We start from the raw sequence: 24,432 nt of genomic DNA, 5'->3' as shown, positions 1-24,432 counted from the left end.
ATCGGCTACCCAGTGCAGCCACCCTCCCCAGATGCATTTTCCCCATCGTCTGATGAACTGATAGAGTCGCCAAGAGAGGTTAGGAGCCATGACTTGATCATGAGATTTCCCCATCTATATTCTTACGATGGATGATCTCCTAAAGAATACAGGGGTTAATGAAGCCACCACCTGCTGCTTGGTTTATGCTGCAGTTGAGCCCAGAGCTCTGATGCCAAGAACACCAGCCTGCAGCTGCAAAGACCCAGTCTGGCCTGAGAAGGGGAAGGACGAGAAAAGACCGAGCACAGTCTCCCAAGCAGGATCTCAGTAGCTGGCAGTGATGTGCTAAGGGAACTCGGAATTAACGTCTGGCGTCAAACCGGCAGCCACGTAAGTGACCAGCAAGAAACGGACTGATTCTTAAGCAAAGGCTGAGCAAACGTGGTGTGGGAAATTGGACATCCTTTGAAGTGGTTGCCCAAGGCAGGGGTTTGCCTGTAGGAAAGGGTCCTTAGTGCAGGTTTCACTGTAATTTAACAGCTTCATGCCTGAAAAACATCCCATGGTGCAGAGAACAGAATGTTCTGGCTGGTGCCACATTACCTCTGCACTGGGTGTGGGTGGTGAATGGGGTCTTGGAAAACTATTTCCTGGGCAGCTCACCTGAACGCAACTGTGACCCATTCTAAACCACTCCTATTTCCTCTCACCTTTCGGCTGGCATGGCAGGGGGCTGACTACTGTAAGAAACACCCCAGGGATGACTCCAGACTACGAGGGACAAGGGTTCCAAATGTTGCCAGCTAACAAAACCTGTCTGAACAGATGCATCATCGCTTGAGTCTGTTAAAGCCTGGCTTTTAATGCGCTCTCCCCCCCAATGTTTAAAGACAGCACAGTGGGTAATTAAAAAGCGCAACCCCAATTGGGGGAAACAGCCGCCTTTCATGTGTTATTTCAGCTTGTTGCTGGAACTGCAGGACAACACGAGTAGTTAGCAGGCTTCTGAGTTACCCAAGAGATTGAAAGCGCGATGGAGGTTTGGAGGGACTCTTCCTCCTCTGCAGAACACACACATGGTGTCAGCCGGCTCTACCCCAGCTGGAGCAGCTAATAGCGACTCTGAGCGGCTGCACCTCCAGCAGGGAGAAAGGCTACAATGCAAAAGCAACAGCTCCTCTAATTAACCCCTCTTCTTTAACTAGTGGGACAGGACTGAAGAGCATTTGGCATAAGCTATTCCTGGCCTGAAAGGGAAAAACAAACTGGTGCTTTGCCAAAGGAAAGCAAGCTTAGCTATGGCTAAGGACTGTCTGTGTTTAAGCAAAATACCTTCCCTGGGTTCCCCCGACAAGACTGCTCCCTTAGCCTTAGAGGAATGCAGTGGAATGGAAATTCAGCTGGGAGAAGTTCAGCACAATTCAGCCTGGCCCAGAAATGCCCCTTGCTGGATTTGTGCTGCTCCCAGAGCGAGTGGCTCTCTGACAGCAGACAGAACACAGCAGGTCGCAAGTCAAACCTTCCTGAGGGCCGCCTATGCAGTCACACGTCTGACTTGGAGTTATGGGATTGGCAAAATCGCTGCTTCGGGAAAACTCTCGGTAGACAAGAGCTGGACCGTACGGGCTGGCTGCTCCCTCTGATGGAAGGCAGAGGGCTAAGAGGCTGAACGTTCTAATGAAACATACGTGGGACTTGAAGTCCAGCTCCCGAGCTTGGTTCTGCTGCCGATTCTCTGTACGACCTTGGGCAAGTCAGAACCTCCCTGCCTCGGTTTCTCTGAGAGTGTAAGGTCACTGGTTAACTCACAGGGGTGTTGTCAGGTTTGAACGATCGATGTCTGCCCAAGGCTTCACAGACACAGAGCCTGATTCTGATCTAACTGCACTGGCTTTATTATCCCAGTGTAACTGCTGACTTAGGTGGAGCGATTCCTGATTTATACGTGCTGAAGTGAGACTGGAATCAGGACCCAGACCGCCCTCAGGATGGTCATTGTAATCAATGACTGCAGCAGAGCTGGAGCTAGTCAGAGCTGCAGCCAGCAGATGGCTTTCCAGGGGCAACAAGGGAACATAAATGGGGGCACTGAGCATGTGGGAGGTGGCCAGTGTGGAGGATGGAGCAGCAGGAACGCAGCGCTTGGGAGCTTACAATAAAGGCCCCTTTAAACATAACCCATCTGCAGCTGCAGGCTGTTACGTCAAGTGTCCTAAAGCGCGAATCTAGACAAATATCATACCACATGCTGGAGAGCTCTTCTGTGGTATGTGACTAAAGGAGAAACTGAGATGTTAAAAAAGAATCAGAGACACTCTGACAAAATGGGATCACATCACAGATCTGAGGCTGTTTGTCCTGTACTAAACGTATAAACAAATGGCTGATCAAGAAACTTGGTTTTACTGCAGTTTTATAAATATGCATGACTCTTCATATTCAGAGCAGAGCAATGCAATGCAAAACAACAATATGCTTTTTCAAAGTCAGCACTTGCAAGGCTGCTAACACTCAGATATACTTCTGGTACCATGGGTGAGTTGTGCTTTCAAAGAGACCCTGATTGTCTTCAGGCAGGGCCATACTTCCATGCTGTGTTCTTTAGGGCAGAAACTGTTTTCTCCATTGTGTGCGCCACAGTGCACAGCACAATAAAGGAAAACCGGGGCTTCTAGCTGTAATCACGAAAACAACAATAGAACAACAACGTGACACTCTACTTCTCTACTGGCACCACCCACATCCAAGTTTGGGACAAGCTAAAAGGGCTGCGTAAAATAAAGCAACCTGAACCTTTGTCCAACTTGAACGGAACTGGAATCTGCCTTAAGTTCTGAGTAAGTCTGGTTAAACTGACCCCAAGATTGTTGATCTTCAGGACAGGCCACAAGGGCCACCTATTTTTATCTGAGTGTACCAGTGATGAACGGCTGCAAGACCCAGGGTCCCATTGGGTTTCATGGGCTGGAGAGATTGAAGTCAGGTCAAGCTGAATTGTGTCAATGTCTGTAAATTGTATTGTACATGTGTCTTGCACTTTGGACGGCCCACCCTGACAAAAATGAAACCATCATGCATGGACGATGCTACAGTCATGCACGGAATCTTCCAGTGTCATTAACCAGGCCTGATCCTTGCATTTCCCTTAATTTTACTTTAAATTATTAACCCTTGCATCATTCCAGGTGCAATACTTGCCGTTTTAATGGCCTGGGAGACACACAATATACTTAAAAAGGCTAACAATACAGGGTTTTTAAGAAGGGTTTTTTGGTGCATCTTTGCAATTGCTTGCTTCAGTTGCATGTGGAAGTAACTATGAGGAAGGCCAAAGGTATTCCTGACATGGAGAAAACCAGGACAGACTGGAAGTCTCCAAAGAACCTCTCCAGATAAGGCTTGAGATGAGCTGAGCCCAGCGACCTTGTCTAGTTCAAAGTATGTATTTCCCTTTTCATATGCAGTGTGTCTATTCCAATGGCTCCCCATACCAAACCAAACCTTTAGATCGGCTCCTCTTGGGCATACTCTGGCTTGCACCTGGGTCCTTTTTCCAAGGTTCAGTCTCACCCAGGTTATCAGACTGCCTGGTAGAGCTAACACCATTTGGAGTTTTTCTAAAAAACCTTTGTGATTCACCAGTCATTGCTACCTACAGCCCAGCAGCCATTCAAGCTACTGCAAGGAATTCAGCTTCCAAAACACACTGCAGTGCACGCACTGGTAGCAGCCAGGATGTCATCACAGAATCTACCACTGCTTTCCACTACCACCATATTGCCTGCACAACCCAGGGCCCAGTGCTCAAGCCGTTATCCAGCCCGTACGTCACACTTCCCAACACCTAATTCCCATTGCCTATGGTCGGCCACTTCTCACTCCACTCACTTTTCCCGAAAGGTCTCCTTCTCCTGTTCGCTCCACATGTTCATCACCTGCCGGTCCTTATACACCTTCATGGGGTCATCCATCAGGCCGTTCATGTTGATGAATTTAATGCGCTGCTGGTCAGCATCGTATAGCATGGGGGGGATGACGGCTAGCTGGCGCATCTGCTTCTCCAGGTTCTTTGGGAAAGAAAGCAAAGGGGACGGTTCTCATCAGCATTACAGAGCCCATGGGAGAATCAGAGGGGACAGATGTTCATAGGGAAAGGACAGGTTGTGGGACCAGGAGACTTTAAAGGCAAGTACTAGACAGCTTTATTGCTGGAGTAACCCTAAATTTAATATTGAAAGAAGCTGTCACCCTCAGCAGGGAAATAGTTAATCTTCCCTTTGGAAATAAAAGGCTCTTGAGACACATTGTAAAAATGTTTGACCCAAGGAAACCAACTCCCATGCTCAAAGCTAGAGACAGGCAAAATCAGGGCTCCCCGGGGGTTTGCAAACCCTTGTCAGTCAGTCTGGGTTTTGTAAAAATCATACAAAGAGTGGCTCAAATCTCAACCGCACAGTTTGGATGTAAGCAGGAGAGGGTCCAGTTTTGCATATATCTTGGTCTGAATGTTATTTTGCAAAGGGGGGGGACTGAAAGGGTCAGGAGGTGGAAAAGATGGGTCTGGAGCCAGTCTCATTCCATGGGAACCTTTCGTTTTTATGAAAACTTTCCTAACACCCTCCTCCATTTCCCTTCTGCTCTCAGTGTGGTTTGAAACTCAAACGACAGCGTCTTCGAAGCACTGGAGACAATAACTGAATGGACTTCTCCACACAACGCTCGAGCCGTATACCCTGTATTTGCTACGAAGTGGGTCTAATTGCCACTCGGTAACCACACAGGCTAGAGTCAGGTTCATGTCTGACATTCACCCAAAGGCCACTTTGTCCGTTCATGGCACAACTCAGCCACCATTTCTTATTGCCACGTTAGATGCTGAAACAAACGGCAGATTCTCCGCTTTGCCACCAAAAGTGACAGCCTCTTGCTGTGCCGTAATCCCTTTTTTCCCTTACTGTTAAACACTTTGGGGCAGATTCTGACGCCCTTACTCTAAATTTATTAACGGCAGCAAAATTCATGAGCAGTCCCTATTGACGTCAGTGGAGCTCTTCACGGTGTCAAACACGGACCCAGTGTGAGTAAAGATCTCAGAATCTGGCCCTCACTGATTAAGGACTGGGGAAGCTCTGGAGTGGCATGTTCTGACCTTGATTTGTAACCAGGTGTCAGTACCTCAGAGAACGCTGAACTGCTAAGACTCCAGAGGGTTGTAAACCTAGCCAGAGTCTCTTACTCTGCAAAGAGTCTTGATGCTTCACTATCAAATTCAGGCACAAACTCCACATCCTAACACAGGAGATGATGGGAGTTAGTGCCGGTCCAAAGAACAGGAGTTACAGCTGTCTGGCATAGCTCTCCGACGGATACAAAGCTGCTTCCTCTTAGCTTCCCACATCCTCAAACTCCACAGCAACACCTCTGACTCCGGCAACGCCTTTGATGACATTCAAAATGCTTACAGCTCTCAAGGATGTTCTTTTAATGAGAGGTAAGCGCCAGTTCTCACTTAGTGAGCGGGTTGGCCAGGACAAACACAGGCTGGCCAACAACATTTAACGAGCAGAGCCATAACGTGTAACGACATAATTAGCACCAGTTCAGCTCACGATGGACCAGCCCCAAAAGAGCAGCGTTGAATCAGATCTCTGATCTGTTCGGTGCTGGTCTTGGGCAACAGCTAAGGCTCTATCTTCGGCCAAGTCGACCCTAAAACGTTAGGTGAACCCAGCGACCTTGCTCAGGGCTGTGAAAACTTCACACCCGAGTGAGGCAGTGAAGCCGACCTAACCCCTGGTGCAGCCTGCGCTAGGTTGATGGAAGAATTCTTCACTGGCCTAGCTACTGCCTCTTGGGGAGATGGATTAAGGGCAGCAGACCCCTCCCATCGCCGTAGGGAACGTCGACACGGAAGCTCTGCAGCTGTGCCGCTGTCCCAGTTTCAATATAGACGTAGCCCAAGCTTGGCAGATATGGCATAACGCACATTCCAGCTGTTTGCTCCATCTCACTCCTCTGTAGGAACATTCTCCACAACGGAGCACCAGCGATCGCCCTTGGCTGTGGGCCCACTCGCCGAGTACTTTAGTTCCTGGAGGAGATCAGTGCCAGGAAGCGCATCAGGCCCCCTCTGTGAAGAACAAATGGAAGCATGGTGCCTATCTGTCCCTGAGAACTAAGCTCATGGGTCAGCCTCTAACTTGGTCAAAGCAAACTCCCTCCCAGCCAAGGGCACAGCAAGTACATGCAGGAAACATCTCCGCTATTGCTGGGCAGCAGTTGCTGTCTCTTCCCAAGCACGAACCCATTCTCGACAGCTTGCGATCAGAGCCAGCCAAGCGGAACCCTCGCGAAACCAGATCCAGGAGAAGCCAATGTCACTGGGACAGCCTGCGATGAACAGAGCACTCAAGAGAGTCAATCCGACTGGCTGATGTACAAACCATTCATCCCATAGGAATCCCCTGCAGGAAACCGCATCTCCCATTAAAATATTATGCATAAACCTGTGCTGTTGTGGGAGTCTGTTCCCCCACCCCCGATTTCAGTTTAAAAGAGTATCCGGTTTGTAGGAACAATGACCGGCTGGAGTTGATGGCCTGAGACACATTTGAGTGCCAAAAATGCCCTGCCACCTTGACTGTTATTTCATTACGTGAATTCCTCTTAAAGATCCTGCTGCTTCCTAGCAACGAGGATGGGGAGTGAGATGAGGTCAGCCCTGATGGGTGCTCCAGTGGGATGCTGCTTGCTTGCACAGATTCTGCTCACACTCCCAAGCCCCGCTCAGGGTTCTGTCAGGGAATCACATCCTGCGTATGACAGTGTTTACTAAACACAGCCGGCCTGACATTAGTTGAATGCGGCACCAGCTCCACCGTCAGGGTCTGTTGTGACTGCACTGAGTTCCCCAGAGGGAAGGGGGAATGGGGCGGGTGGGAAAAAAAAAGGAAGGAAAAACGGCAACCTGGTCTCACCTCTTGTTCCGAGAGCCCATCGATAATTTCTGACACCTCGTGTTCGCTGCGTGCGGCTGACATGGAGAGACCGCTGCCCCTCTGTCCTACCCTGCTGGGAAATGGCAGTGAAACACTGAAAAACGTATGCCCTGTCTTGTACTTGGCACCGCGCCTCGATCATTTCCCGGGACTCCTCGCATTCGAAAGGTGGCGCAGTCAAAACAGGGAACAGAGCCTGCCCTGGAGGCGAGAGGGAAGACCTCGCACACATGGCCTACAATTAAAGAAAACCAAACCAAACCCATGTCCTTCCCTGCGTCTACCTGGAGACTTAGTGTGCGGCAAGCCAGGGTGCAAATCTGGAGTGCGCTAGCCAGCTGCACACTCAGCAGCAGTGTGTCAAAGGAATTTCCAGTGCGCAGGAGCAGCGTCCACCTGGCGACTTAGGGGCAGGCAGGATATTGGGCTGTACATTCACACCCTGGCTTGCCACACGCTGCATCTCCATGTAGATAAACCTTTAGATTAACTCGAGAAATATTTACAATCCATATGACTTTCCACCATAGTTTTGCATTTCATTCATCCTGAACACTGCAATAAACCAGTCACTGTTTCACTTCTGCTTCTGCTCAGCTCCAGGTCATCTTGCCCACTGCGGTTGAGATTGGGCTGCAAATGCTGCAGGGAAATGCTTAGACCCAGACACAGAAAGCTTTTCATTAACCATTTTTTTTTTTAAAGCATGAAAAACCTGGCTGTTAATATTAGAATTTTTTTTAACGCTTTTCTTTTTAAGCAGCTAAGCCCTAAACATGGGGTCTCAACTCCCGGACAGAGCCTACACTCTTTTATTTAACTACACACACCTTTTTAAAAGCTAAAAGACAAAGAAGCTGTAGGGTGGGACTTTTACAACTCTGCTCGCACTGAGGTCAATGGTAAAACTCCCACTGAATATGGCGCCACGCTAAACAGTCTGGGTCCTGACTTGCTAAGGCTTCTTAAGCCGACAACCGGCTGGTTTCAGCGAAACAGGGCTGAGGTCAGGACCCCTCTCAGTGAGGGGCCATCGACTTTGGCAGCACCTTCTCCTCTTGCTCTGGAACAGCCTGACCTTCGGGGCGCTTCTGAAGATGAGGTGAGTTGAGGAGAAGTAAATGAGCTGTGGGGATGGGAGAGGTGGTGGACAATGCTGATCACGTGAATGGAGCGAGTGAGCAAGACCTTTAACATCTTCAGATCTTTTGCAATCTTTTCTACCAGTTCTGCAAATGCTTGGCCTCTGAGCACATACCTAGATCAAACCCTAGATAAATTTTTAACTATCTACATGACTAAATAATTAGACTGCGTCTTCCCACCTTGATTTGAGCCTCCTAATATGGGACCAGGTATACCCTCTCCCAGTCAGATGTTCAGAGTGATGAACTAACCCCATGTGTCATGATGTGGCCAGCCAGGAAATTAACAACACAGGAAAAATGGAGATCTGGATTCTTGAAATTCCTCCTCCTCTGTAGACAGTATGAGCTATGCTGATCCCCCTTGGGGAGAAAGAACCCGAGTTATTTGTTCATGGGGCTCTGTGGTTTGTGCATCTAACAGTTATTCCATTGCAGGAGGAGGGGGCTTGTTTCCCCGGGACCCACCCCCCGCCATTTTAGACCATATTTGAACCCCAGCCCCCTATAGGCAAAGGAGAAAGGCTGCCTAGCCTCTTCCTACCGCTTCTCCTCTAACCTCTGCATGCGCTCCTGGAGTTCCCGCTGCTTCCGGATCTCTGGGAACTGCTTCTCATAGTACTCCCGCACTTTGCTCTCCTTGGCACGGCGCCGGGGGTTATTTTCAATGCGCTCCACTTTCTTTTCCCAGGCTTCCATCAGCTGGTCATAGCGCTGGCAAAACTTCTGTTCCTGAAAGGGCAAGTGAGAGGGGGAAGATCAGAAAACAGCCCCAGACAGAGCAGCTCCTCAAGCCCTTCCCTCGATGGCTTGTTGGGCTGAAGAGCAGCCAAGCCGCAGAGAACAGTAGCAGGGTTTGTTAGGTAAGTTGCACAGGGCTGGGGACCAGAAAGAACAAGGAAGCTCAAATCAAGTGTTCTGAACAGAGGAGATTTTGTTCTTAGAGTTGGAAAACTTCCACGATGTCCTTGTCCTAAAGGTCCCTTTCTGAGTGGGACTTTGCTTTTCCGAAGCACTGAGTATCTCCAAACACTTTACACACATCCATCCATTAATCAAAGCCAGTCTCCCCCCCACCCCCACCCCAACGAGGCAGATACGGTTCTGCTAGGAGATGGGATAAGATACACATAAGGAAACTGAGGTGCCCAGAGAAGACAAAGGACACAACGCAGGAGTAGAAGGCCCCCCACGTCCCTGATCTAATCACTGGATGACATTTCCTCCTGCAGACTGTTACTCTCATTCACTGTCTTTATCAGCAGCGTTTAAGAACATGTGGTTACAAGGACAACACACGCACTTTGGGTAGGTCTACACTGCAATCAGAGGTGTCCTTGCAGCTTAAGGAGGCAGACCCACGTTAGCTTCCATCTAGCCAGCAAGGCTACAAGTATCAGGGAAGACGTGGCAGCACAAGCTGTCCAAGTGCACCAGGAGTTCATGGCACTACGTCTCCGCTGCTGTCTGTAGCTGGGCAAGTGCGGATACAGCCAGCACAGGTAGGCCTGCCCGAGCGACAACCACACACCTCCGACTGCAGCGCAAACGTGTCCTAACTACCAACGCTGGAACTAGTCCTTCCAACCAGAACAGTGGAGCAAGGGCCCCATTCTCCTCTTTGTTTCACTCTGGACAGGGCCAGATAAGCACCTAAGGTAGGTAGGTAGGCAGATGTACTTGCACCGGGCATGCAAAAAACAGAAGCTCCTTTGAAAATCTAGCCCAAGATCGACACCTGCTGTCGGGTGTGCGCTAACGCCTCCCACTGAAGGCTTTGGAAGCTGCAAACCCATAACATGGCTGGAGTTTGTTCTAGAGCAGTAAGGAAAAAATTAACCAAGACATGCATTTCACAATCCCAACCACATTACCATCACCATCTGCATTAAAGTGGAGCCTACAGCCCCAAATGAGATTCAAGCCCTATTGGGCAGGCACTGTTAAAACACCTCCCCCCCCACCCCCCACAAAGGCTATTGAAATCCCTTTGCACCAGCCCCACGAGAGGTGGTCCCAGCCCTGAAGAGCCTGCAACCTAAACAGACAAGACACACAAGGGGCACGAGGAAAACAGAGAGATGAGATTTCAACTGCATTACAGTCAAGGCCTGAAGCATTTTGTTTCAGAAAAGAATCGCCAAAACCGTAAGTACCTCCAAGTAATTCCCAGGTGGAGAAGAGCAGCACTTGAGTCAACACAGCAGGATTAATGAAACTTCAGGGCCAAAGCTGCTGCAAACAGAGTCTCTGGGGGATAAGGAGCAGAATATGGCTGGTTTCTCCCGTGGCTAAGTTAGAGCATCTCAAAAAATATCCCTATATTACCAAAACTCATCAATACTCAAAGTCCTGCTATTGCCACAAAGATTTTACGGTGATTTTTCTTCAGTCTTCTATGCCCTGGTGCATCTCAATCAGAAAGGATGAGAAGAAAGAGAAAAAAAACCAAACAAACAAAAATATACCAGAGAGGAAAAAAAACAATCCATAAGAGCTGTTCCTGAGGGAATGGAGTCAACCTTTTGCATCCCCGACATGAAAGAGCAAACTAGAAGTGTCAGCACTAGGTGCTGGCAGGCTTCCATGCCCTGTGGAAGTCAGTCAGTCTCAGTCTCTCTCTCTCTCTCTCACACACACACACACACACACACACACACACACACACACACACTTACTTACTTTTGAGAATTGGAGGCCATTTCTTTGGAAGCCCAACCTGAAACACTGAGGGGAAATTGGATTCTCGTGATGGCTGGTGGTTTTTCTTTAATAATTAGCGCACTCAACTCCTGTACAACGCTTTCAGCCTTCAAAGCCCTTCACCAATGTCAACTGAGGTTTTGGTGAATTCAAGCGCTGCCTACGAGCACAGAGCCCTGGATTCTTGGAGCCACGCATGCGGTGCAAACTCTAGCCACAAACGACCCATGGAGAATTCCCCTGGCTGACAGAAACACCCTACTGGCATAAAGCTGGACACGACTCCTTCCCCAGCACCCCACCCAGAAGAGGGGATGTGGTGGGAGAAGGAGGGGCATTGAGCACCCCACCCAGAAGAGGGGATGTGGTGGGAGAGGGAGGGGCATTGTGAAACAGAGCTCAACCAATTCTTCAGTAGAGGTAGTGATAAGTTAGAGGCAACAGGGAGGTGGAATTCGGGCACAGGGGAAAATTGAGTCCAGGCGTGTTCAGCGTGTCAGTGCAGACATCCCAACCCAGCCTCACACCGCACCCCAAACCTGACATGGGGGACCAGCCTGCCCCAGAGCTCCACCAATTCTTCCATGCACATTCCCCATCAACCCACGCAGGACATCCTAAGCATACAACTAAATCCAACCAATAGTAGGGATACAAAGTGATTCTACAAGCAGGGATTCTGTGCATTCTGCTTCCTGTCCACTCCCAGCAAGGTCTTATTTGATGGCAGGGTGGGTTTCCCAAAAGACACAATGGAAGCCCGACTGCTTAGGACATTTATATACTCAACCAGATAGCAGGCTTGATCGGAGAACAGACCAACAGGAGAAGTTCTCCTCCAGCAGGAGTGGGGAATCACAGAGGCTGGATATGAAAGAGACCTACTATATTCTCGCCTCCAATGTACTATTTTTCCTTACTTTATATTCGCACCTGTGCTCTGCGCTGCCCAGTTTTAAATGACTCAAGCAATAACTGGTAGGTCTTTTACATCTCTAATGTCTAAGGATCCTTTATTCTCTTGGAAGAAGAGACATTTGGAAAAACTTCCTAACTGTCAGAGTGGTTTTAAGCACTGGAATAAATTGCCTAGGGAGGTTATGGAATCTCCATCATTGGGGATTTTTAAGAGCAGGTTGGACAAACACTTGTCAGGGTGGTCTAGATAATACTTAGTCCTGCCTTGAGTGCAGGGGACTGGCCTAGATGACTTCTTGAGGTCCCTTCCAGTTCTATTATTTGTTTCTTCCCTTTAGGGATATAAAGTTTAATGGGGTAGACAGAACCCGAGGAAATGCAGAAAACATAGTTCATCCCATTCCCTACTGGCTCTGGTCATTTTACAGTATGTACATACACACACACTTCCATCAGTATGCAGGAAGGTTTGCCTGAGTAGCTTCCATTGCTGCTCAGCCCATACAGTTCTGTTCCTTCCCATTGGTGTAATTTAAAAGACTGTCCTTCTCTGGACACTAAAAATACCCTGTTAGCAACACTAAAGCGCCTAACCAGGAAACCAAGGTAAGAGCGAAGGCGTTCAGGCCTGTTAGCTTCTCTGGCTGCTCAGAAGGTGTGGTAACAGTGAAACAGAACAGTCCAAGTGCAAGGAGGGGGGCGGGGCGCTGATTGAAAAACATGGCTCTGCAGGCCAGATTCTGCTCCAAGTTACACTGGTGTAAACTCAGAACAACTCCATGCAACTTCCTTCTGGCACAGCCATCCCCCTGCCCATAGGGGCCCACCACCACCATATCCAAGCACCTCCCAAGTATTATGGTTTTACCCTCATAACGAACGCTAAAGTTTCACTCCGATTAAAAGGTACCCCCTCCCTCCATGGGAATAATACTCTCTTGCATGCTAAAGCCTAGGTCACACCTTTAAGGCAGCACCCTGAAAAGGGACCGTGTGTAAGCAGCGCCCCCCAGAGGGCACTGGGCCTCAGACACAATTTATTCCCTTCTTCCCTCTTGCTCTGGGTGGGAGGCAGTAACTTACTGCAGCTTATTCCCACTGTTATGCCTGGCCAGCCCGTTCCCTGCAGAAAGACCTAAGTGAGGAGCAGCGGCTGGCGCTGCACACTAGACCCACACCCAAGATTCAGGGAGGTCGTACTTGGCCACACAGTGGGTGGAGCCGTCCATATTTGGCTGGGGAAGGCAAGAATGCAGCCCAGCCATAACCGAGCACTCCCCCAGCTAACCAGACAGGCCCTTCCAATGGTCACGCTTTCATCCTTCATGCTGGGGTTCAAAGCAAACTCAGGTCCAAATGAAGGCAACCGGGTTTGCCAGTGGGGATTTTCAGGTTTCATTCTGAGTGACACTCACCCACTCTAGGCCAAAAATCAGGAAGTGAAAGCAGATGCCACTTTACCAAAATTCAATAGCCAACCCCAACCCCTCCCCCCCCCCTTGCGTCACGGAGTTCTCTAGTTTGGAAAGAGCTTATCAGCAACTGATTTCTTCATCAGTCATGCTCCGGGTCACGGCATCCAACACATCGCAAATCCAGATTTCAAAGAAATACAACCTCCTCTCCATCAGCTGTGCCCCACTGAGGGGGGAAGGTCTGCAGCTGTTAGCTTCCCCACAGGTCTTACTCTCATCCAGTAACTTTCTCCTTCGAAAGACGCCTGACTGAAAGCTTTTGATGTGAGTGGGAATCTCTCCATTGACTTCACTGCGTTGTGGATCAGGCCCAAAATCTTGAGTGGGTTGCCATTTGCCATGCAGATGGATCATGTCATTTATACTGGACACTTCCAACTCCGGCGTCTGTTGTACAGCAGTTTCAAAGCAGGGGAGAGCAGCCACGTCATCCAGAGATGAACCCGGGCTCTTTTCCTATGGCCCCACTCCCCACTTGCGTTGGTTATTGTCAGAAATGGCACCTCGGTGCGGGGAATGCGTGCTCACTATGTAACCCGAGTCATACTGACGCACCAGCCTTGCACTGAAGAGTCTGCGTCCCTCGCGATAGGTAATCCTGATCTGGTGTAAGCGAGTCCATCTCCTACTGGAGGCAACAGGAGCTGTGCCTGCTTACCCCAAGGCCAAACTTGGCCTGATGTGACCTGCTTTGCTCCTCACATCATCAGTAACATTTCAGTGCCAGCAATGATGGTGGGAAGCAGAAAGGACGCACAGCTCGTGTCTAGAAACTGGGTTGGGCGTGCGACACTGACAAGTTCGAAACTGCATGAAGTGACTTGAAAACTCAACGATTGGGACCCCAGAACCTGTTCACCTAATTCAGACAGCTGGCTCCCCAGGGCAGGACTCTGCCATTTGATGTGTCCGGCTACAATGACTCACAGCATGGCTGCAGCTGGCCTGGGCCAGCTGACTTGGGCTCACGGGGTGAAGAATGCTGCGTAGATGTTGTGGCTGGGGTCCGGGTTCTGGGGCCCAGAGTTCGGGTGTCTACACTGCAGTTTTACAGCACGGAAGCCCGAGCCAGCCGACGTAGGCCAGCCCCGGGTGTTTCACTGTTGTGCAGATGTACGCTAAAAGCCCAGGCCCAAATACAGTGCTCTATAACTAATACACTAATAACTCAACAGGGGAGTTCGCCACTTCCCTGACCCGGATAACTGCACTTATTTTGGGAAGCAGGAGGGCGGCTACCGCACTAACCGAGACTCTTCCCACTTGCCCGGAGCGGGACCGAAGCGGCAGCTCCCCAGGCAGGATCTAGCTCTCAGCACGAGCGAGTGCCACCAGGGCCCAGCTGTGCCAGGTGTCAGGCCCAGGGAAATGAAAGGGGATCCAAGCCCTAACGCCCAATTGACTGGGCTGCAGATTCCGCTGTTTCAGCGTCTCTGTGTTCAGTGCTTTGAAACATTCAGCTTTTCATTTGGCACAAAAAATGACTTGGCCAGCTTTGCCCCTTCCCCGCCCCACCCATCAGCTCATCTCGGAGCGGTATGTTTCAGCCTGATTTCCAAACCCGTTACCTTGCAGCCTGAGAGCAGGTGAGCTGCCCCATTGCGGCTGAGCGGTAGCATTTCCCACGTGGCTGGGAGCACGGAAGCCAATGATGCTCAGCTAAACCAGAGCCTCCTTTGTATCCCCCTAAAGTCCTTTCCCCACAAAATTCAGGAGAAGAGTTGCCATTCACTCTTGCCACAGAGACAGTGATTCTCAGACCTCACTGATGCAGGAACCAAATTAGTCATCACCATGACTCAAAAGAGCCACCGTAATGTGAATTCATTGTTTCATTTATTATTGTGAATATATATAATTTGCACAGCAAAATGACCAACCAAGTATTCTACAACTGGTTAATAACACAGTATAAGCATCCTGATTGGTTAATAATTTGATTATCCAGTGTTTTAACATCATGTGCCTCATAGAGCCGCAGGAGACACATTAAAGAGCCACTTGCGGCTCCCAAGCCTCAGCCGGAGTATGACTGCTCTACAGGCTGCAGACGCAGCCCATGACGGACTATGGCCCAGATCCTCAAAGGCTCTTGGCACCTAACTCCCACTGATTTCCATGGGAATTAAGCACCCAAATACCTTTGAGGATCTGGGCCTAGATGCCCCAACACTGCCAGCCTTTGTCATTGCTATGGTCCAGCGGTCTGGGATTCGCTGTTCTGTACAGCATTTGAGATGGCAGGGTCTCTAGCATGGAAAGGGACAGCCAAGAGGAACTGACTTCCCAATCCCGTGAGTCCCCGTCAGCCAGGCCTGAAAGCAGGGTTAGAGTCAACCCCTTTGCCCTGCCCAATCCTGCCACCATCCCTGCAACTCCAGCATCTCTAAGAGCTGTCTTTTCCTCTCCACTTACAGGGCCAAAACCCATTGTAACTCCTCCTCTCAGCCTCCATGCTACTCACCTTGCTTCTTGCCAGCCTACCAGAGAGCTGCTGCTCACCCCCATCCTCCCCAGTGGCTGCACTGCCCACGGTGGCAGTCAAACTCCCGAGCCTCGCTCTTGGAGCACTGCACAAAGGCCTCCTCCACCTCTGCTCTGACTTCACCTTCTCAGTCCCCAAGCTGCCCAAGGCCTTGTCTGCAGTGGGGATCTGCCTCCCTTGCAAACAGCGGTGGCTAGATGCCACACTGATGCATCAATGCAAAGCTCTGACGGAGACAGGCAAAGCTGTGGTTTGCACCGATTCAGCCGACAGCTGCTTCAAGCAGGCGAAGCTGCTTGACCTGCCTGCACTGGTGCAGCTAGCCCAGTGCCTGTCCACTGAATGCTGAAACCCCCAGGGCATGTTCAAGCCCAAACCCTCCTCCTCCCAGACCAGTGGAATCACCGCCCTCTCTTTATGGATGTAGTGACCATCTGCTCTAACAGGCCTTTGGTCATTGGTCTTTTAAGCTGCAGCAGTTTATTCCAGTGCTCTCTAGCATTGCCTCTGGCTGGCCTCTTCGAAAGGTGGAATCAGTTGTACATCTGTCAGTGACTTTCAGAGGGATCTGGGCAGCTAGGACCTTTTGAAAAGCTCAGCTTAAAAACACAAAACCCAGTGGACCAGATAGTGTCCCTGGATGTGAGCACGGGGCTCCCATCCACACCCAGGGCAGAAACTGGCCCATAGCACAAGCCAGACCAAATTCGGTAGTCCTCTGTATTTACAGTTATTGCCAAAGCTTTACAGTCCACATCATTTTCCCTCCCAAGAGTCACTTATCGGAGAACATGGATCCGTGGGATGTGTCCATGGGGGAGGGAAAGGAACACAGAGTTACAGACAGAAAGCTATTGATGTTTCTATATAATCCCACAGCAAAATCACTTGCTCTCAAGCTGCCAAGTTTCAGGCCAAGTGGGTTTTATGCCCCAGTTCTTATGCTGCTTTAAATGCAGTATTCAGGAGAGCTCTCGTCTAATGTTCAGTGCTTTCTTTTGATCTGTTACGCTGAGTGAATCTATGAAAGGAGTGACCAAGTGTAAAATGAGAGAGGGGTGGAGGCCATATAATCCAAACGACGACCTGCAAAGTTAGCAAGAATCTGAAAGATGACAGCATTCCCTTTTCAGAGCAGGGGCTCAGCTGCAATGTGAGGCAGTAATGAAGGGGAGCATGGTTTGTTAGGTTAAATCACAGGTCGGCATTCCCCGGGGGTAGCGCTAATATAAAACCCAGCTGGGCCATTTCTCTTTGGAAAGAAGTAAATCTGAACTGCATTTGATAATCAACTTCTTCCCATACCTTTGCATTTAATGCAGATCAGATTTACTCCTTGTGAAAGGAGTACTTCAAGCATATTAGTCATTTAAAGTAATGGAATAATACGACAATAAAACCCTGTATCTGTTTTGTCTTTAGAGCACCAGATTTTATTCAGACAAATAAAAGCCCAAGTAAATTTTCTGGGGCTAGCAAAAAATTGACCCTGAAGTTCAAGGGGGAACAACAGTAATCAGATCTTCGTATAGCCCTTGGCAATATCCAACATTTCTTTGGATGTCAGGAAGTATCATTAATATACCTGTTCCACAGATGTATCAGATTTTCTGGCTCCTACTCCCATTGTCAAACCACACTTTCTCTCAGAATGCTGCACAATTAGGATAGGATGCTGTCCCAGGGTGGCTGGCCTTGTAAGAGGAGCTGGGCCCAGCCTCACCTGTGACACATCAGCTCCCGCCCAGCCGAGACAGATCTGCCAGGGATCAGGGTATTATAAAAGCCAGCTTGTAGGCCAGCTGGGGAGAGAGCTGCCGGGAGCAGGCAAGCGCTGGCAGGGAATCCTAGTTCAAGGGGGGGGAGAACTACAGGAAGCAGGCTGGCTCCTGTGGGAGGCCCTGGAGAAGGGTATGGCTCTATGGCATGTGGCTTGCAGAGTGGAAACCTGTAAGGAATAGACAGGCCCTTGCAGACGACCCCAGGTTAGGGGAAAGGGACTAGTTTTCTGTCGAAGAAATAAAGAATAAAGGGCCTGAACCAGACCCTGGACATGGCTTCACTCCTTCCTGGGCTGAGGGGACAGGCCAGCAGCCTGCAATGCCAACCCACATAATGCAGGGCACAATGGCTCAACACACCCCTTGCATCTGCCACAATGTGGCCTCTCCGTTTTCCGGGGGCCATCACGTCTCGTGCAGACTGGCAGGTTTGCCACGGGCATACACATTCTGCACGGCTACCCAAGCCCTGCTGTGTGGTGCTGGGAGTGTCTTCAAGCACGACCACCTGCTTTTCCAAATCTAAAAAGGAAGCCAGCCCTTCCGAAGCCGAGAAATACAAACATGCCGTCGCTGGGTTGTCGGGGACACGGTCCCGCGGCCAGACCCCGTCAGTCCGTCACATCCCACCTTTCGAAGGGGACAGTCCCACCTGGTCAAACTGGCACATCGCTCTCTGAAATAGGCAAAGCCTCTGGATCCCAGGCTGCAGTCTGGGAAGTGGGACGGTCCCCGGGATCCCTTGCTTCCCACCACATGCTATTGGTTGCGAGGAAGTGATAAAGGCAAGACATGTTCAGCTGACTGCAGGTCCCAGCTTGAGGCCAGCAAAGATGCTGTTCAGGAGTCCATCTGCAGAGAGCAGACATATTCTGTTCTCTGGTTTCCCTGTCCCCGCTGCCCTTTTCCTCCATTTCTCCCCTTCCTTCTCCTACTGCCTTCACAGAGGTGGCGGGATTCTTCCCGGCCACGCTGAAGGACAGCCAGCATGCGCTCTGCTTCTGACCCCACCCATGCTGCTAACAGAGGCGCTCTCCGTGATGGTGCCCCCACGGGGCTGGTGTAGCACAGACACTCCTCTCCAGCAGCCTCAGCATGGAGCAGGAACCCCACAAAATAGAGCCCAGCATTGGGACTTTCCTGCCCCCCTAGGGACGTGTAGGAGTTTTTTGGTTTCAAGATCAGCTCACCTGGGAACTGAGGAAAAGGGGAGAACTGGAGCAAAAACCAAAAGCCTGTCTAACCAGCCCAGTGACTTCTCCCGTCATGGGCAAGCAGCGGCAGGTAATCTGAACAGACCCCGGCAGCACAGAGATTTCCCAGCTGCTCCTCTCCTAGTGAGGCCACCTGGGCCAGACAGCAAATAAACAAACAACTCAAAATAAGCAGGCAAATGAGGACATGCTCCAAGGTTCCTTCTGCTGCCAAAAAGTCTGCCACGTTTTCCTGCTTTTACTGCTCCGTGTTTGGGAAAAGGCTAAAAACAGCCCGTGAAGTTTCGCGAGCAGTGGCCTGCATGCTGGGATGCAGCTGGCTGCTGCTGCTGTGTGCCAGTCTGTGGTTTCCCTGGAGAAAGGGCAAGGCTCCGAGTCTCACAATTTAGGAAGGCAAAGGCTTCCTTTTCCGAAAAACAAACAGGATTATGCAGGACACTTGGAACCTGTGACCCCCACCCAGCTGATGCTCCATGAGGGCTGCCCAGAAAACATTCATTCCGCTTCATGAAAAATGTCGCGGTTACTAAAAGAGTTTTTGTTCACACTGGAGGGAAATGGAGATTTTTCCGAATCAGGGAATTGAATACGGGTCTTCTGCACCCCATGTGAGTGCTCTAGCCACCAAACTAGAGTCAAATCTCCCCGCTGTTCCACTTTGTACAAAGAATCAGCCATTCATACCAAACAGAATACTCCAAAACAGAATCTGAACCTGGGTCTTCCCTCTTCCAGGTGAGCACCCTAGCCACTGGGCTATTTTGGCCATTCTCTTTCTTTTAAGAAACACACCCCCACCCTGGACCTGATCCACCTTCGCACAGAAATTTTCATCAGAACGGAGATGTTGCCACACACAGTTTTGACTTTGACAAATTGGCATTTTCCCACAAAAAAGAAGTCTGTCAAAAAATTCCTGACCCGCTCTAGGCTACCTTACTTCTCCCGTAACCTCCAGTCTCCTCTGTGCAATACACAAACGCACACCCTGCACCGCTAGTGGCCATTACAGACCCCAATGCACTGGCTCAGGGGTTCTCAAATGTCACAGCACCGTGACCCCCTTCTGACAACGAAAATTACTACACGGCCCCAGGAGGGAGGACCGAAGTCTGAGCCTGCCTGAGCCCTGCCACCCTGGGGTGGGGAGCAAAGCCGAAGGCTAAGGGCTTCAGCCCCAGGCGGGGGGCCTGTAACCTGAGCCCTCCCACCTAGGGCTGAAGCCGTGGGGCTTCAGCTTTGGCCCTGGGTAGTGGAGTTCGGGCTTCGTCCCTGGGCCCCAGCAATCAAACGCGAGACTTAGATTGAGAACCGCTGCACTCGTCTGTTGTGCAAGAGCGTGTGTGGGAGGGAGCTTACGCTGGCTGTGTCTACACTACCAGCACTGCAGTAACACAGCAGCTAGGCTGCTGTCGCATAGGAGATTCCTACAGCAACAGAAGGGCTGCTCCCATCGCTGTAGTAAATTCACCTCCTGAGCAACAGACCTCGGTTGACCTACATTCCAGGTGTAGACCAGGCCTGAGAGGCAAAACAACCGGCCCACAGTCACCCAGCAGGTCAGTGGGAGAGCCAGGAATAGAACCCAGGTCAGCTGAGACCCAGTCCAGGGCTCCATCCACTAGGCCACACTGCTGATATCCTGATGACACAGTTCAGTCACTAACAAAACAGACCAGATTAAAACCAGAGTCTGAGTGGTAAATAATGTACCCCTTTACCAGTCCCCTGAGCCATCCAATCCCTGGCTGCACCAGGCAAACACAATCAGTATCTAATGTAGAACTATGTCCAATCATGCAATTTGTCTAACGGTGATATATTAAAAGGTGCATGTGAATGGGAGAGAGAGAGATGAACGGAAACATTCCAGAATAGACAAGTGCTTTTCATTTCTTTTTTTAAAGAGCGTCTGCTCTATGAAATAGACAGCTAGATGTGCCCATTTTGCAAAGAGAAACAGCAAAGGCATTCACTTTGTAACTTCAGCAACAGTATACTGCCTATTCTACAAAAATGGGCCATATGCTGCCCCCTAAATTGAAAAATCGCCATTCAAGGGCACGGAACATTTTGGGTGGCAGAAATTTACTGATTCTTCATAGTAGGCAATTTTTCTGCAAGCCACATTTTGGGTCCCATGCAGTTGCAGTCAAATGAAACTGCCCCTCCACCTCCTCACTACTTACAACAGAGCAAACTATTCAAGATTTAGTACAATGGAGGGGATCACACATAGTACCAGAAACAACCCTGCTTAGTTCCTCTGTGCTTCCAACAAAACCACATGCTGCTTTGCAAATGCTCTATTTTGAGGAAGAAAATATTGATGTTCTTCTCTCAAACGCAAAAACCATCAGTTATTCCAGGCAGTGTATTTGGGGAAGGAGGGTTACGAAGCAAAAAGCCAAATGACTTAAAGGTGAATTCCAACCCACAGGAGAACTGCACTATCCCTTTGGAATGCACATCCCGGGGCATCACAAAAGGTTTTTTAAAAACACAGAAAAGAAAAAGCACGCGCCCTTATTCACTGGCAGTAACAGCCATGCTCTGATCGCTGGCTCTGATACATCTCCAGGAACAGCCCCTCCAAGTGTGGCTTTTACAGTCACAGCTTTAATACCACTTCCCCGATGTGCATTATTCAAAGCTTTCCTAACTATCCCTCCCAGGTTCATGCAAACTTCCACTCCCACGGAACTTAACAAAACCGGCTAACCCTTCCACATCAGAAGCTAAATCCGACATTTCAGGCTTCCCCACAGAGGGCAGCTCAGTAGTGTCTATATCGAAGTCTGAGTTTCTAAATAGTCTAACGCGAAAGTCCATTGCAACATATAGCTGACATGGAAAAAAAATACATGCCTCACCTGTGAGACTAATAATCATTTAGATTCTTAAAACAAAAATTGTTTACAATCTGATTTGTGCTTCCCAATCTGGGCTGTTTGTTTACTTTTGGCATTTCACCTAGTTTGGACAATGGATAATAGACTGGTCAGTTTCACTTTTGTTTCTAGGTTTCACTTTCCAGTGACCATGGAGCAGCAGAATGGGGTCCTTCAGTTACTTTCCAGAGGCAATGTTGTATAAAATCTGAAGTTTAGGTTTATAACCATCTGACCAGGTCCCTTCAAAATCTCACCATAAAACCCATGTCTTTTCCATTACGTAACAAAGAGTAACTTCCATGAAAAGTGTTTGCAGTTCACTCTTAGACAGCTTTTCTTGCAACAGAATTGGACGGAGCTGTTTTGTTTTAAACCACAAATTCCTAAAACGTAATTCTGTGGTCAGCTGGAAAGAGTGAGATTAATCTTCATACAATTTGTCTGCTGTGGAGTCAACATAAGCTTCACTCTTCTCTCAGGACCCGATTACTTACACTGAGTAGAAATGTACTCCACAAACAGTCCCATTGAAATCAACAACGGACTCCACTATGCATAAAGCAAGAGGCTATTCGCCTTTCCTGTGAATGGGGATATTTGTGGAGTAAGGTACTGCCGAACCGTAGAATCAGGCCCTGGGTTAGTTGCATGCAAGTTACTTTTATAATGGAGGCTGCTACAGCATGGAAGACAGAGGATCCTACAAGAAGGAAAAAAAGCAACAGCTAACATGCTAAATACCAACCTGTCTGTGCTGGGATCCCTCCTTTTGTTTTCTACGTACAAGAGCTAAACATGGAGTCTTCTTTGCATCTGTTATGCACATATAAAATAAGACTTAGGAACTGCACTTACCCACTGTTTACGAGCATGATTTCTCCTCTTAAAGTACAAAATTAACTTCTTCCGCATTGCCTGGTTTCTACAGTGGAGAAAAGGGGGAAAAAATATAACGGACCGTTAAAATGCAAAGTCCTGCACACCCCTTCTGTTTTCAACACCATGCAACAATTTCTACCTTCCCGTTGCAATGATGCCACCTCAGAGCGGTGGATGTGGTACCTACAATAGCACGGCACATATGGCCTTTAATATCACTCTGGAGCAAAACTGAGCCGGTCCCTGCAGTTCTGCTACGCAGGCCAAAGTCTTTCTGAATGCTCCTTTGATAAGCTGCGTTGTTTGCCTTGCAGTACGCACTTCACCTGGGGTTAGTCCAGTCATCCCAGCGCCTGACCCTACCAACGTTTACACGTGTGTAACTTTACTCACTGATGTGTTTCCAGGATCAGGGCCACAGATTCTAACTAACTTCACTAGCTCCCTTAATCCTCCTGACCTCTGCGACTAAACTTACTGCTCGCTACCACAAGTAGTCCCGCAGATGCCAAGTGCTCAACGTTATGCCAATAGCACCAGTCCCGGGAGCAAGCACTAGCCAGCATAGTGCCTGTTGGAGAACCAGACCCTTCATTTCCCAAGTGACGAATGAAAGACAGCCACGCAACAGTAATGGCGTATTGATGCCTACACTCCCCGCCCCCACGGTCCTGCCTCAAAGCATTAACTACACAGCACCCCTATGGTGCAATGAAATGTTAAGACACGGTTTACAGCTGGAAAAAAAGACAAACAGAGGTGAGGGTAGGAAAAAAAATACAGTAGCGCTCTATGGAAGCTATGCCGCAATTACAGGGCAATGGGATGTTTCTGCTACAATGCTCAGAAACGAAGGAGAGCAATGCTGACGTTTAAATCGCCAGGTTCGGCTTCGGCGGGACTGAGTCGGCAGCTGATGCCTCTCTTAGGTCCCAGCTCAGAAAGGTACTTTAGCATGTGCCCAACTTTCAGCATGTGAATAACCCATTTATTTCACTGATTAACGTTAGGTATGAGCCGAAGCACCTAGCTGCATCAGGGCCTGAGAGCTGGGGTTACTGCTGGCTGCAGACAGAGACAGTGCTGCAACTTTCCACATTGCGGAAGTTTTCTTTACTCTAGGCTTGATTTGCCCTTTCTGGAACGCTGCAGTCCTGCAGAGACAGAGGGGGCTGCCGGAGACGTATGGATGTAATTACAGCTCAGTGCAACCTCTCTACACAGAGAGGTAAAGTGACTTTCCTAGGGTCATACAGCAAGCCAGTGACACAGCTGGGATTAGAACCCTCAAGAGTTCCTTGTTTCCAGCCCAGGACTCAAACCAACAGGACCACACTGCCTCTCCACTTACCTCTCAAAGAGAGCTTTAGGACAGCCACCTTCCAAGCCTAGGGAAGGCAGAGCTGCCCGGAACGCATGCCTGACTAGCCAACACACACACAGTGGGCTCGATTTCCTACCTACAGGATCCAAATGATCGGAAGTGGCAGGTCTGAAGTGATGCTTTCAAGGGAATCCTGGGTGCAAGGAAATCTCCCACCCCTGTTACTCCCTGGGAACCCTGTCCTTTAAAGGAGCAAGCAAATCAATTGAGTGAGCTCAGCATCTTGCGGGAGCTACTGAGCACCATGCAGGATCAGGACCTCAGCAGCAGCTATAAGGGATAAAAAGTAACCCATGTGGATAAAACCAATCCGCATTTTCAGCCAAACACATCTCAGCCCCCCCGCCCTTTTTTAAGAGGTCCAAAATACCATGTAGAAAAGAAAAAGTCCCCACCCCTAAGGATGGAGAGCTGAGGGGCTCGCAGAAGCCTGTGAAATGTTGGCTGAACCTAAGTGCTGAACTGTTTCAAACACACATTCGCACTGCCAGTTGTTATTGCAATAGAAACTCTTAGCAAAGAACAAAGATCAGGTGCGAGTGTGTGTCTGCAAAGAAGCCTTTGATCCCAATGA

The 24,432-nt window shown here is 49.4% G+C and overlaps 1 protein-coding gene across 18 annotated transcripts in view; it reads right to left on the bottom strand.

Moving 5' to 3' along the window:
- NCOR2 (nuclear receptor corepressor 2) overlaps positions 1-24,432 on the bottom strand; it is a 412,272-nt gene that overhangs the window by 134,452 nt on the left and 253,388 nt on the right. For 16 of the 18 annotated variants that reach the window (XM_073313442.2, XM_073313441.2, XM_073313453.2 and 13 more), the window contains 4 exons: positions 22,451-22,517; positions 8,670-8,857; positions 6,960-7,050; positions 3,871-4,049 (listed from right to left, as the gene is read on the bottom strand). In XM_073313442.2, coding sequence (XP_073169543.2) covers positions 3,871-4,049; positions 6,960-7,050; positions 8,670-8,857; positions 22,451-22,517 — 525 coding nt within the window. Of the gene's footprint in view, positions 1-3,870; positions 4,050-6,959; positions 7,054-8,669; positions 8,858-22,450; positions 22,518-24,432 lie in introns of all 18 variants that reach the window. The other 2 variants (XM_073313445.2, XM_073313446.2) reach the window with 2 other exon arrangements.

This window comes from Lepidochelys kempii, chromosome 15 (genome assembly GCF_965140285.1).
Source record: "Lepidochelys kempii isolate rLepKem1 chromosome 15, rLepKem1.hap1, whole genome shotgun sequence".
NCBI classification, from domain to species: Eukaryota; Metazoa; Chordata; order Testudines; family Cheloniidae; genus Lepidochelys; species Lepidochelys kempii.
Note: the sequence above shows the minus strand (reverse complement) of the source record. Positions and strands in the feature narration are given on the sequence as shown.